General features: G+C 55.9%; 1 protein-coding gene across 3 annotated transcripts in view; it reads right to left on the bottom strand.

Annotated features, from left to right (window-relative positions):
• NAV1 (neuron navigator 1) overlaps window positions 1-14625 on the bottom strand; it is a 73971-nt gene that overhangs the window by 25203 nt on the left and 34143 nt on the right. For all 3 annotated transcript variants that reach the window (XM_077789046.1, XM_077789045.1, XM_021527669.2), the window contains 2 exons: window positions 4649-4751; window positions 573-938 (listed from right to left, as the gene is read on the bottom strand). In XM_077789046.1, coding sequence (XP_077645172.1) covers window positions 573-938; window positions 4649-4751 — 469 coding nt within the window. The remainder of the gene's footprint in view (window positions 1-572; window positions 939-4648; window positions 4752-14625) is intronic.

Raw genomic sequence — 14625 nt, forward strand, 5'->3', positions numbered from 1 at the left:
AGCAGCACACCCTGCTCCATGTGGAGTCATCCATCAGCAGTGACACCTCGGTGCCCAGTTCTCACTGGGTGCTGAGATCTAACCCAGCCTGTCCCACCATGGACACCAGGAGTCCCACAGGACATCCTCACAGTGCCTGGGTCACAGGAAGCCACTCAGACTGACTGGTGTAAACTGAAGAGCACTTCTGAAAGCAGCAGCATTCACCCCAGCAGGACTGTGGCTCAGGGCTTCTGCAGCTACAGACAATGCACTTTTCTCAGCTCCCTGCTCCAGGAACACTCAGATCAAGCTGGACACTTCCCACATGCTGGGAGAGCAGCTCATTCTGGCTCAGGAGCCCATCAGCCTCAAGAAGACCCAGCTGGCCGAACACCAACAGCACTGCTAGCAGAAAAGCATATCCTGGGATGTGGGGACATGATCCAATCCTAACCAGACTGGCTGTAACCTATGTACCACTCCATCCACCCGCCCTGTGCCAGGTGTTCCTGCACTGCCACCCAAACAGGAGCGGGTGAAACCTCCTGGAGAGCCCCAGTCCGGGCACAACTCCCCGCACGGGCACGTACCCCGTGGTGATGTCATCATCCTCCGTCAGCGTCTTCCCCATCAGGTCACTGTCACTCATGTACCCCGACTTGAGCTCCACATCGTCGCTGTCCAGCGCCTCGACCAGCTCCAGGCGGGAGATGTGGCTCAGCTTGCTGGGGCTGCGCATGGGCATGGTGTGCGAGTAGTGCGCTCGCTCCCCGTGCGTGTACCAGCTCGGGGTGCCCTCGGAGCGGCAGGTGCCCCCGACCGATGGCGCGTCCCCGGCCTGCAGGCGAGGGCTGGACTGCCCGTAGCGCCAGGACAAAGGGGACGAGCGGTTGGAGAGGCTGGAGACACTCCGTGGGTTGGCTTCATCACTGTCATAGCAGGTCATCTCGAGGGAGCTGCGAGGACAGGCAGTCAGGGAGTTAGGGCAGGGCACAGGGGATAGTGGAGATCTGTGCTCTGCCCCGCTCCCCTGGAACTGGGTCTGCAAGTGCTCAGATACTAAAAATGACCATTTTGAGGCAGCCAGGCAAGGCCAGAGGCTCCCAAGCCTGTGGATGCAGGGACACTGTCTGTCCTGGACCCCCTCCATGTCAGCTGGCAAGGGACAGTCCCCTTCTTCCCTGCGTGCTGCCAGCCTAGTGTCCCACAGTCCAGGACTCGCTGGGACATGCACACTACAGTGTTTAGTGATGCCCATATCTCCCCAGGGACAGTGGAATAGGACAGTGGGTGTGATGGGGGCTCTGTGCTCTAGTCAGTCTACAAAGGCAACACTCTACCACAGCCCTGTCCATCCACCTCAGAGCAGGGCCAGGGGTGCCACCAGGACTGGTGGCAAACACACCTGGGAGAGGGGTCAGCTCTATTCTGGAGACCTGCTCCAGCCCCAAAATCCAGCTGTGCTGAACTCATCTAATAGGGCACCTTTAGTGGAAAGCCTGGACATGCTCCCCCGTGTCTGGGCTGCTTCTGCTCAGCCACTTCTCCCCCACACTTCAACATCTGCAGCTCAAGATCACATCAGACCCAGGACAGGACAAGGTGGGGTGGTGGCACCAATCTCAGGGAATATGAAGGTGGGCCATGCCAGGGAGTGGAGGCTGTGAGTGAAAGAACGCCAAGGGACAGACCTGGGACCAGTCCCTGCAGCAGCACCTCACACTGAACCCCTGTAGACTGAACCCCCAACATCTGGGCAGAAAAGATGATCACAAGAGAGGGCTGCCCAGCCCCAGGGGCTGCCCACAAGCACAGTGCTCTGCAGCCAGCCCAGAGCCTGTGAGTGCTTCAGAAATGGGGAGTTCCGTCACTCCCTGTGCCTCTCGGGGTGTATTTTGGGCAAACTGTGATTCTAAAACTAAATTTAGTAATGAGAAACTATTACTTCTTGGAGCAGCTCCTTGGGAACCCACAGTCCTCAAATTGGCTCCAAACACTAGTATCAGTAAATTATTCCCTAGCTTGGATTAAACATTCCTGCAGGAGCACCCGAAGCCAAACCCGGGCTGCAGCATTGAATCTAAAACAGGGAACTACATAAAAAAAAACTAGGAAGTTTGTTAAAGCGGAACTAAAGGGGGCAGCTAAAAGGGTTTTGTTTTTGTCGGCAGCACAAAGGCTGTTTGAGGATGTGCTCCCGGCAGCTCAGACAGAGCCAACCATGTCGCTGAGCAGGAGAAACAGAAGCTTCACCTCAAATCCTGGGTTCAGTTCTGGGCCCCTCATGACAAGAAAGACATTGAGGAGCTGGAACATTTCCAGAGAAGGGCTGGGGAAGAGTCTGGATCACCAGGAGCAGCACAGGGAGCTGGGGGGGCTCAGCCTGGAGAAAAGGAGGCTCAGGAGGGACTTTCTGGCTCTCCACAACTGTCTGACAGGAGCCAGGAGCTGGGGAGGAGTCAGGCTCTGCTCCCAGGAAACAAGGGACAGGAGGAGAGGAAATGTGCCAGGGGAGTTGTGCCAGGGGAGGTTTAGGTTGGATATTGGAGAAGATTTATTTCCTCAGAGGGTGGTCAGGCACTGGCACAGCTGCCCAGGGCACTGGTGGAGTTACCATCCTTGGAAGTGTTTAAAAAATGTGTGGATGTGGCTCTTGGGAACATGGTGTAGTGGTGAACACAGCAGTGCTGAGGAAATGGTTAGACTTGATGATCTTAGAGACTTTCTTCAAGTGTCCTCCAAGTGTCCACTGAGCCTCCTCAGTGACTCTGTGATTTCATGATTCTCTAAGCCCCAAGGATGTTCATGCAGCTCTGCTGCCAGGAGTATGGTTACATCTTTCAGGAATAACACTGTGCTAACAAGGCAACAGCAAAGACTGAGCCCTCAGCCACTGGATGGAAGAACACAGTGAGGATAACAAGAGAAATTTGAGGAATAGTTTGTGGAATGAATAAAGAGAGAGCCCAAAGCATCTACAGGACACCAGCAATGCAGGCACATCCAGAGGACTTGCAGATGACATCTGTATTGGACAGACTTGTAGGAAGTGTTCCCAAGAGCAGAATGAGTGGGTACGTGTGTAATTACAACGTACCAGGGAAGAGCTGACACAGCTTTGGGAAAGGAAAATCTGGCTCACAGCCGCAGAGGAGCTCCTGGAGGGATACAGGGAATTGCCGAGGCTGCTGTGAGCTATTGGAATAAAAAAAGCTTCCAAATAAATTCATCTGTCATGAGATAAGAGGGAAGATCTTCACATGTTTAAGTCCTGCTGAAAGGGACAGAGTGCAGGGGTAGGGATCCCTGGGCTATCCATAGCCATTTTTCTCCATGGCAGGAATGCAGCTGAGGTATCCACCATGTGATGTACTCACAGCTCATCAAGAAAAGGAAGTGATAGTGAAGAGTCAAATCCCACCAGCAATGCTAATTTAATCACCCTTAATATCCTTGCCCTATTTTCCTAAGACCTGAGCTGAGAAGGATTTCTGAAGGAGCTGAGCACTGGGGTGAGGAGGGGGGTGGAGTTTGACACTTTTTGCTTGATGAAAGTGAAATGAGCACACCGCAGCCCTGGCTGGCATGAGCAGTGCTGGGCTCTGACCCAGCTCCTGCACCGGGCAAAGGGATGGCAGAGCTGTAATGGATCATTTCAGGAAATGGCCAGCTCAGAAAATATTGCTGTGGCCCCATGCAAATCCCACTGCCACAACTCTCTGCTGCTCCTGGCTCAGAAAACATCCAGGAAGCACAGCAAGGGCAAGCAAGCTCTAGAAATATCAGATGATGAAGAGGGAAATCAAAGGGCTGCTTCCTCCTGGACAAGGCTGGTTGAGGGGTGACACGGGAAGGTCTGTAATGGTGAATGGTGGGTGAAAGGTGGGAGGAAGCTGCTGCTTTTTGTCCCTTCCAAGACAAAAACAGGATCGAGGGAGACCACGAGGTGGCAACACACTCCAGGAGAAGGATGTTCCCGCATCTCCACTTTCCCAACCGGCTGACACCCACACAACCTTGCAAATCCAGAGTGAAGCAGAAACCATGCAAGATCTCAAGAATGACCCAGGGGGACACAGGCAGTCCCAGACATGTGTCAGAGCCCCCTAAGCACAGACACTGTGCTCTAGTTGTCCACGCAGTGCTCACCCTGACCCCATCCCCACCATTCCCTCGCTCCTGTCTGGGCAGGGCAGCTCAGGGTACCCCCACCTCTGCTCCTGGGCTCTGGCTGAGAGTTCCTCCATCATCATCCTACACAGAGAAGAAAAACTAAGTCACAGATAGTGATGGAGCCTCTGGTGCAAACTAGGGTGGGTACAAGTGATATCTTCACCTCTGATGGTCCATTCAGGGTCACCTGACCACTGGGAACATACCTCACACCATCTCTCTGCTCTGTCATCTCCCCTCACTGGCACCACTCCCCAGCCTTTGCTGTCCCAGAGCACTTTTGGGAACAGCACTCTGCTGCAGCACCACACGACACCCCACAAATTTGGGGGCTTCTCTCCAAACCTCCATGCACAGGGTCCCCAGGTCACAAAGCACTGCTGATTTCCTTCCACCCACATGGCCCTCACCAGGAGCAGAGCTGCTTCCCATCTGCCCCAGGAAGGATACTGACTGTGGGGAAGAGATTGGGGGTCCAGTGCTGGGGCCTCACCTGTGAGACACCTGAGAGCCCCTTAGGCTGGACATGGTCTCCTCCAGGTTCTGACGTAGGTCCAGTACATTCTGCACTGTCCTCTTCCTCTGGGACTCAGGGTCTGTGGAGAGACAAGGTGAAGGCTTTAAAGGAATGGATGATGGATTGATGGATGGATGGATGGATGGATGGATGGATGGATGGATGGATGGAGCAACCCTCTGCCTGTGGCATGACTAACAGCCCTGGCTCTGCCCATCAGGAAGGAACAGGGCAAATCTGGCACCAGGCTGGAGCTGCACTACCCTGAAATGCCACTACCAAGCATGCAGCTGGGATGGTTATGTCTAGTCCAGAAAGGATGAGCTGGCAGAGACCAAGTGGGACCACAGGACCCACTCAGGTGACAGGAGCAGCAGTCCTGGAAGAATGTCCCCAAACCTGCCCCTGCATCCCCCAGGCCCCAGGGTTGCTCCAGCCTGGGAACATGAGTGCTGGAGCAGCATCACTTGGTGTGAAGCCAGTGGGACCGAGGGGAGGCTGGGGGTTGGAGAACACTGAGCCCCACTCATGAAGGAGTGGCTGCTTCTGTGCAAGGCTGGAGCAGCTGGTGGGACTGAGCCCCCACAGGCACAGCCCAGAGCTGAGGATTCCCAAGCTCTGTCTGCCCTGGGACTTCTTCAGGTGTACACACCCACAACATGGGTGTGTACACACATACAGAGCCATGCACCTCCCAAAATGCACATGAGCATGTGCATCTACCCACATCACAACCACCGGTGCACATGTGCAGATATATACAGGCATGTCCACATACACGTATGTACACCTGCACACACAAATGTGTGCACACTGCCCAGAGACACCTGCACGGACGTGTAAGACCACAGACACCTGCACAGAGGAGGAGATCACTCCTGGCATAGCCCCAGAAGTGCTGTGGGCTCAGGGCCATGGCTCCAGCCCCAAGTCCCTGTCTCATTCACGTGCACCCCGGGCACTAACAGCCGTGCCACTGTGGCTTTGATCCCTGATTTCAGGCCTTTCAGCTGCAGCCTGCCCTGGATCTGCAGTGACAACAGGCGTCAGGGACATGGGATGTGGCTCCTCCTAATGTAACGTGGCAACCAGCGCTTCAGGATTTTCAATGGCACCGGCACCATGTGAACTGCAGGGACATGAGGATGGGGGACACTGCCAGCACTCACCTCAGCAGCTTCCCACAAAGGCACACCACATGCCCGTGCTCAAGCAGGGCTCCTTGTGTGTTCCTTGTCCCCATCACACTCTGGCCACACCTCAGGCAGCACCCGTGGGCGCTGCCCCATCCCCAGGCTCCCCTTGCCCACCTGCCTGGGCAGGAGCACCTCAGACCAGTGAAGCAGCCCTGATTTACCCATGAACCTGGAAGAGGGTGACAAGCAGGAACAACCCTGATGAGACGGGTTCAATCAAGCAGGTTAAAGTCAGTTGTAGATGAGGTAAAAGGGCTGGTGAGCCCACAGGGCACCCAATGTGATCAGCCACATCAGAACATAAGGACACCTATCCCTGCATGTGTCCAATCACCCCAGTCCAGCTCCCAGAACCTCAGGACACAAGGCTGAGCAGGACACAAGTCATTATTAACTCATTATTAAATCTCCACTGTGGAGATTGGAGGAGTTAATCAAACGCATAGAAGCTCCAAGTGCATATTCCAATGGCACCGACCCACATCCGCAGCTTCATCCATTGCACCAGTGGAGGAGTTAATCAAAGGCACAGAAGCTCCAAGTTGTCCCCAGAGCCACAGGATGGGGATGCACAGGCAGTACAGGAGGGGGATGCATCCAAGATGGCTGCACACATGGAACCAGGGTGCAGGAGAGGCTTGAGATGCCCTCAGTGCTGAAGGGTGGCACCCACCTTGCTCTGCAGCCAGGGACAAGGGAACACCATGCCTGTCTGGTGGGGCAGGCAGAAAGGATCATGTTGGCACCTCAAAGCTGCAAGGTCCTGCCCTCAAGTTGCCTGCAAAGATGGATTTTCAGGCTTGAAACGGCAGGGCTGGAACCTGTGTTCAGGTCCCACACTGCAGTGTGTAGGGCAATGGGAGATTTGGGCTCCTTGAACCTCAGGGAACAGCAATACAAAACCACCAGTGTCCCCAGGCTGGTCTCCATGCAGTAAAGGACTTTAGCACCTCCAGCTCCTTCACCCTGGCCCCATTCAGTGGGTGCTGTCACCCAGACCCAGCTCCCGCAGCCAGAGAAGGTGCCACGCACACCCTAGCAGTGCCATGTCCCTGCGTGCTGGGGCAGGACAGAGAGGGACGGGATGAAGAGTCAGTGTTGTCCCCTGGTGCTGGCAGTGGCTCCCACCCTGCCAGCTCGGCAGTGTGCTCCTCCCGGGCATGGCTCCATCCCAAAACCCCGTCTGCCTCCCCCATGGCCACCCGCAGCCGTTCCCCTGGGCACAGAGCCAGCTGGGCCTGGCGCTGCCTCCTCCCCGGGCGCCTCTGCCAGCGGGGCTGCTCCAGCCTCCCAGTGCAAGGAGCAGGGGCGAGCCTGCGCTGTGTCCCCAGCTGCCCCGACTGAGGGGCCGGCACAGGGGCACCACCTCCCCTGCCCTGCTCTGCTGCTGGGGCACCAGTGGCAAATAAGCAACATCCCAGGGCTCTGGGACAGGAGTTCCAGGACAATGGCACTGACCCACGTCCCCAGCTTCATCCATTGCCCCATTCGTCACCCATGCCTGGATGACATCACCCCAGTTTTTGGGTGACAGTCCAGGTCACTCTGGACTCCAGGAAAAGCAGCAACTCTCATCCTGGAAAGGGCCAAATTGAGACTGGAAGAGCTGCTCACCCACCTCTGGCGTACATCCTGCTGCTAGCACTGAAGTGCCACCATCTGCCCCCACAGTGCTGTCCTGGTGGTGACACAGGGACTCCCGCAGTCTGTTCCCCAGGGGCAGCAAGGGGCCACGAGCTGGCTCGGAGCTCACCAAGTCACTGTATGCCAGAGCTGAGTTGAAACCAGAGCCACTGGGAGAGGCTGAAGTGTGGGAACAGCAGGAGAGCGCTGGATTCCTCCTCACATCGATTTAGCAAGCTTGTGCAGCCAGATGTTTCCAGCTGCTGGAGCACGGAGCAGCAGAGAAAGCTCAGCCCATGCCATGGCGGGGTCAGTCAGACATTCGGCCTAGGCCAGGCTCAGTTTCCCAGCAGCTATGGCTGGGATGTGTTCCACAGCACTCCCCACTTCACTGGAGCTGCAGAGCCAGGGACTGATGTCTCCCTGCCCCAGTCCCAGGCTGGCCTGCATCCCCTCAGCTGATCCCACTGCTCTCCAGGCTCTGACCATCCTGCTGTTACAGAGGGGCGTGCTGGCTCTGGCCCTTTGCCCCCTGTTCTGACCATGCACAGGGCAGCCATGAGATGCAGCCACTGTCCCCAGGCCCTGTACCGGGAGGCCACAGAGCCCATTGCCCAAATCATTTGCCCCTGTGCCAGGCTGGCTTTCAGTTGCTCTACTGTGCTTGAGCAACTCTCACTCAGCTGAGAGCTCTCACTCAACACTCCTTTCTCAACTAAGCCATTTCGGTGCTCTCTTCAACATCAGCAAATATGATACAAGCTCCATTTGGCACTCGAGGAAACTGAGGCAAGAAGCCTCAGCCCACCCCCAACCACCCCCGCACCTGCAGCACGCCCTGGGCATGGCTTCCAGTGCTGACCACCACATTACACACACTCAGCAAGCTGGCACTGTGGGCACCTGGCCCTGACCCACGCAGTGCCCATCGCCCCCATCTCCTGCCTGGCCAAGCTGGGGCAGCAGCAGGTACCATCACCACAAGAAGGAGCATCTGCAAGGTGGGATACAGGGCCAGAGGCAGCCAAGGAGGAAGAAGAGGAGGAGGGACAAGGAGAGAGCTGTGCTGGAATAGCTGGCTCAGGGCACAGCACTGTTTGCTGTGAGTCTGACTGTGACGGGCAGCACAGAACCATGGCTGGAAAAGACCAGGGAGCTCCAGGCTGTGCTCATGTCCAGCTCTCCCTGCCACCTCCCAGAGCAAGCAGTGGCAGTTCCTTTGTCCACGTGTCGGGGTGCAGCCCCGGCCCCGCAGCCGGGTGCTGCCGACGTGGCCAAGTACGTCAAGGAATGAGGAAATAATCAACTCCAAATGGCTCTGACAGCTCATTTCAAAGAAGCATGTGGCCACCAGCCCCCACTGGGGTGAGGCAGGGCTGCATCCGTGGGACATGTGTGCCCCATGTGCCTTAGCACAGAAACTCACGCGTGCGCGTGTGTGTGTATGTGTGTGTGTGTTTGCATTATTCATGTGGGGGCCATGTGGCAGAAAAAGCCTGCAGAAAGATGCACTTGTGCATGAGTATCACTTATCACTTATGCCTGTGACCTTGCACACGTGCCCTGTGTCCATATGCAGGCAGTGGGACAGCAGGACATGATACCAACACTGGCACAAAGGTGCCAGGTTTGCATGGGTGCACTGTCTGCATTCAGCATGAGCATGGCACTCACACCTGTCTTCTTGCCCCCTGTGACCCAACTGGTCTCATTTCAGAGGATCCAACTGGGAAAGGACTCCTGTTGGCCCAGTAAAGATTTCAACAGCAAGCAGGAATTCACCAAGAAAGGCTGCGTGGTGTTCCTGAGTCATTCCGGTGGGCCCCTATTACACAGTAGCTGTAACGAATTTCCCCAAGCTGGAAAACATTTCTAACTGCTTGCTCAATTCCTTCCAGTGCATTGAAAAATCCACTAATAAACTCTGCAATAAAACCCATTCTCATGGGGCTGTGAGCCTCCTCCAGCCCTGCTGCACTCTCTGGCTCCATGAACCCTAGAGCAGACTCACAGTGTTCCCTCCATCTGCCCCAGCCTCTGCCCCCAGTCCTGTTTATGAATGAATCAGCACAGGCAGTGTTTTGTTGGTTTTTCTAGAAAACCTTCCAATCTGGCACTCGGAGACCACCCGAGGGGAAATCCAGCACCCAGTGTGAACTTGACTGAGCCCTATGGGTTCCACACTCACACCCTGCAGCCTGCAACTCCATCACCAGCGTCTGGGTGTGCCACCAGCAGAGTCTTCCTGAATGGAGTAAATGGCTTTATCTTGCATTATTACATCCAGCTCTGATTCCCATTCCTGGATGGCTGGGCAGGGGGATGGTCACAACCTGCAATTCTTGCTTGGGGCTTAACTGTCTTTTCCCCCAAACAGGAAGGATGAGCAGTGGAGATGGCTAACAGAGTTCTGTGGGGTGACTGCCAAGTCTGCAGTGTTGGCCTTGTTTTCCAGCTCAAGCCCCATCCCTGCAATTCCTACGTGCTCCCATCATGGATGTATCAGTAGCCCCAAATCACCGCTCTCTCTCTGGAGATGTCCCAGGGCACCCAAGCTGGGCAGAGAATGTCTTCCACGCTTGCTCAGTGCCCTGCAAAAGCACCACACTCTTTCCTGCAAACCTGCTGCCCCACCCAGAAGAAGGCAGTAGGTACATTAGCACTCCTGGTTTTATTACTTTCATTGGTGTGAGCAGAAAGCTGGCTGCCAGCCCTGCATCCTCTGCAGCAGTGTCAGGAGAGGGTCCTGCTCCCCGACGGGCAGGGACAGGGTCACACAGCACCCTGGTATTGGGGTACCAGGGTACCTGGACAGCTGACTGGTGCTCTGCTGACCCCAGGCAGATGGATGGGGAAAGCCTGGCCACCATTCCCTGAAAGACAGCAGCAGCCCCTCAGCTGATGGAGCCAGAGGAGCTACTCCCCATGGATATGGAAGCACAGCCTCCTGCCATTGGTGCTGGGGATGTGCAGGGGAAGCTGCAGATATCTGAGGTCCCCTTCTGTGACTTCACCAAGGCAGGCTGGCCTCTGCACATGATGCTGCCCTGCATGTAGCCCTGCAAGGGTGTGGGATGAGGTTGGACACAGCCCAGCAGGTTCTGCACTTGCCCCTGGCTGAGGGAAGAGAGGCCAGCAGCAAGTCTTGGGGGAGACAATGGGGGTACAGTGGGTAGCACTGTGGCAGTAGCATGTGTCCTGCAAAGCCCGTGTCCCCCAAGGAGCACCAGCCCCTGTGGAGCCAGAGAGGTGACAGGACTCCAGTTTGGTACAGCCACCCCACATCTCACATGTTGGTGGACCGTTCTTCAAAATGACAGGGCTCTGTGGGAGGCTCCAACAGTGGCTGCAGAGGAGGAGGAAGCCAATTCCCTGCCTGCACTCCCTGACTCTATCATTGCACCCCACCACTGTAGTCATCAGCTTTGCCATGATCACCACCAGCATCCTCATCACTGCCAACATCCCCACCACTGCAGTCACCATCACCACCACCACCCTAATCACTGCCAACATCCCCACCACTGCAGTCATCATCACCACCACCATCCCCATCACCACCATCATCCCCGTCACCCCACCATCCCCATCACTGTCAACATCCCACCACTGCAGTCATCATTACTGCCATCATCACCACACCATCCCCATCACTACCACCATCCCCACCACTGCCACCAGTGCAGGTGGGGCAGCCCCACGCTGTGGGAGGGGGCCACCATCTCCCTGCTGGAAGGTGGGAGCAGACAATAAGCAGCTGTGCAGCAATGACAGGCTGGGACTTGAGCCGAATCAGCACTTTTAGGGGCAATCATGGCTGCTAAGCCTTGCGAATCACTGCTCATAACAAGGGCAGGGCTGAGAGACCTGGAGCCTGGACCCCGTCTGGCTCCAGTGAGCCAAGCTTTTAAAAGGGATTCAGACTTTCTCAGGCTAGAACAGCCATAAATCTACTTAATTGGGTCTCTCCCATACACAAGTTTCCAAGTGAATCCACTAGAGAGATCCAAACTGGGCCTCCAGCCCATTTGTGGGTTATTCTTTCAATGGATGCTGTGCTTGGCCCCACACCACCCCACCTGCACATCCAAACCACAGTTCCTTTTCCAGATCCAGAGCCTCTAGCTGCTCCATGTCCAGGCATTCCACCTCTGTGCTGCCCTCTGTTCCTCTGTGCTGATGAGCTGGGGGAGCCCAAAATCCCCACTGTTGGGACAGACCCTGCACAAGGCACAACTCATCCCAGAGCCACACCTGCCTCCAAAGTTGCTCCTGAAAACATCAGAGGAGCTGGGAGCACCCCAGCACCCCTGTCCCCAGCACCATCGGTCTCCAAAATAATCCATGCAGCTTGGGAAGCAGGGGGATGGTAGGTTAACAGGCCAAATCCATGCTCCAAGGGATGCCCCAAGCCTCTGGCCACTGGCACACACAGCAGCAGTCACACATGGTGACACTAACTCCCTGCTGACAGCCCCAAGGCCTTGGGAACAGAGAGACGGTGTCATCAGTGGTCACTGCACCTGGGGTCCGTGCTAAGCTGACAGAGGAGGGTCAGACTGGTCACACACACTCCATGCCTCAGTTTGCCCTGGAGCCTGCCATTCTCCTCACAGTTCTACATCACCGAAGTGTGCTTGTGCCATGCTGGCCCCCAACAAGGCACAGCTGTGTCCAGCCTGGTTTCAGCACCCCAAACAACCCAAACGCAACACCTTTCCCACAGCCACCAGCAGATGGTCAGGGCAGTGCTGCAAATCCTGTGCAAAAAAAGCTAAAAAGTGGGAAAGAAATGGAAAAAAGCCCTAATTCCCCAGGGTGAGGCGTAACAGCACAGCCAGGTCCCGGCACAGAGGCCCTGGAGCAGCCGGCAGCAGCGGGTTCACGCTCCCCACGCATCACCAGACACAGGTTGGACATTGTGGAAATTCAAAATTCCAGATGGCTCTTTTTGGGTGGGTTTTTTTTTTTTTTTGCCTTGCCTCATTTCCAAGGCAACAAGACTCCCTGTCATCTGCCAGTTGCCATAGAGATTTCACCTGATTCTGCTTCAGCAGAAGAGAAAGCCAGGCTCCTTACTGCTGCCGAGGAGCCACGAGCCACGACCGCCTTCAAACTTACTGGGAACAGCGGAGATAAATGGGGCTTTATATGAGGAAGGCAATGGGCTGATTCAGAGGATCAAAGGAAGGAACTGCGGGTTTCTATAGCACAAATCAGCCCTTCACTTCACTGCTTTGGTGCCCTCCAGATGTGCCCTGCATCTGGGGACATCACCAGCTCTCACTCCGAGCTTTGCCTGGTGGAGGAGGGGGGATGTGGGTGCACGGGGAATCCTGCACCCACTGCTTACAGCGTATCAAGGACCAATCTGGGTTCCCTGCAGGGAAGGGAGGACACATGACCTGTGCAGGCCACAGCCACCCCATTATGGGGTCCTAACCCCATAATGATCCTCGCTCACCATGTACAGCCCTTCTCCAAAGGTCAAGTGACCCAAAGAGCCAAGGCGAGGATGGGGAAATGCAGGAGCAGCTAGGGAGGAGGAGATGCCCATGGGCTGTGCTCGGCGCAGCTTGGCTGTCACAGACATGGGGGTCAAGCACCACAGGCCACCAGGGCAGTCACAGGCAGGCAGACACAGGGTATGTTCTTCATCAGCACCAATGCCATCCCAACAGCCCCATCAATGCTGGGGATCACCCCTGGAGACAGTGTGGATGCATCCACACCCCAAGCCCAGGTGCAGCATGTGATTCAGTCATTCCTCCCAGACTCACCCTCATTCCAGGCCCCTGTGACAGTAGCTCTGGGACTCTCAATCAGATGCCCCAAATCTGATCTGATGTACCCCTGCCTGGGGCTCCCTGTTGTTGATGAAAATTAATCCCTTGGGCATGGGAGAAGGTTCCAGGCATTGGCAGGGTGCTCAAGGGTGGCAGTCACCCCTGCATACAACACGTCAAGGTCCTCACACTCATCCCTTTCCACTAGTTGCCCAGGTCTGGCTGAAAGGGCATTTATCAGTCCCCAGAGCCTCTCCCCTCCCCAGCCTGCATCCCTGCACCAGGGCAGGCGGAGAAGGGCCTGACTGGGCAGCTCTTGGCTTGAGTTGGCTCTGTTTTGTAGAACAGTCATTAGCAGAGCCAAATTTCCCATTCCCAGGCAGAATACAGCCATGCTTGGGGAAGCTTTATATTCACAGACACAAACAACTCACATTTGCTTTTTAACTGTTGGAATTGCACCCACTGGGACAGAGCAAACAGGGAGCCTTTTGTCCCCCTTGCCTTGTGACTGAGAGCTTTGTGCAGAGCAATGCGTTGCAAACATAATTCCCCCCAGCCTCAGCTGGGCTCTGGTAGACACTTGGTCTGTCTGTCCATCACCAGATCAGCCAAAGAGTCCTCATGTGTCTCCAGCAGGAATGTAAAATGTCTTCCTCAGCTTCCCTGGCAGCCGGTAGAGCTGCTCCACACTGAAACATCAGGCACACTCAAATGCACCCAAAACACAGCTGGTGATGGGGGCTCTTCATCTCCCAAGAACCTGGGGTGGGCAATCAGAGTGGCAAACGGCCACAGGTGGCAGAGCTGCTCTCTGGGGTTACAGCTCTCCTGGATGCAAGGAAGAGCAGCTCCGAGCATGGAAAATCCCAGCATGGCACAGGCACAAAGAGCAGCTCATTGTGAGCCTCCAGAGAAGGTGCCCCAGTCATTCCCCAGACAGAGCGTCTCTGGAAACCTCCAGCCCACTGCCGAGCTCCTGAATATCGGAGCTGGCACTCACCAAGCTGTGAGCACCAGCAGTCCTCAGAGCTCTCACTCTGGAGAGGGACAAGGGACAGCTCTCCCTGAGTGGGACATGTCCTCGAGGCACTGGCTGAACCCCCATCTCAGCCCAGCAACACCACCCAGGGAGGAGCATCCTTCACTCCAGAAGAGGGAGATCCTGGAACAGCTGCTCCCCTCCAAACACAGCTTCAGGAAGAGGCTCAGGATTGCAAACACACCCTGGGCTCTCTGCAAAGCCTGGGGGATGTGCACCATGAGGGTCCAGCTGACAGCAGGGCCAGACCCCAGGGTAGGTCATCAGCCCTTGCACAAGAGGGTCCCTCAATAGCCCATGGAGAGA

This window comes from Lonchura striata, chromosome 30 (assembly GCF_046129695.1).
Source record: "Lonchura striata isolate bLonStr1 chromosome 30, bLonStr1.mat, whole genome shotgun sequence".
Taxonomy (NCBI): domain Eukaryota; kingdom Metazoa; phylum Chordata; class Aves; order Passeriformes; family Estrildidae; genus Lonchura; species Lonchura striata.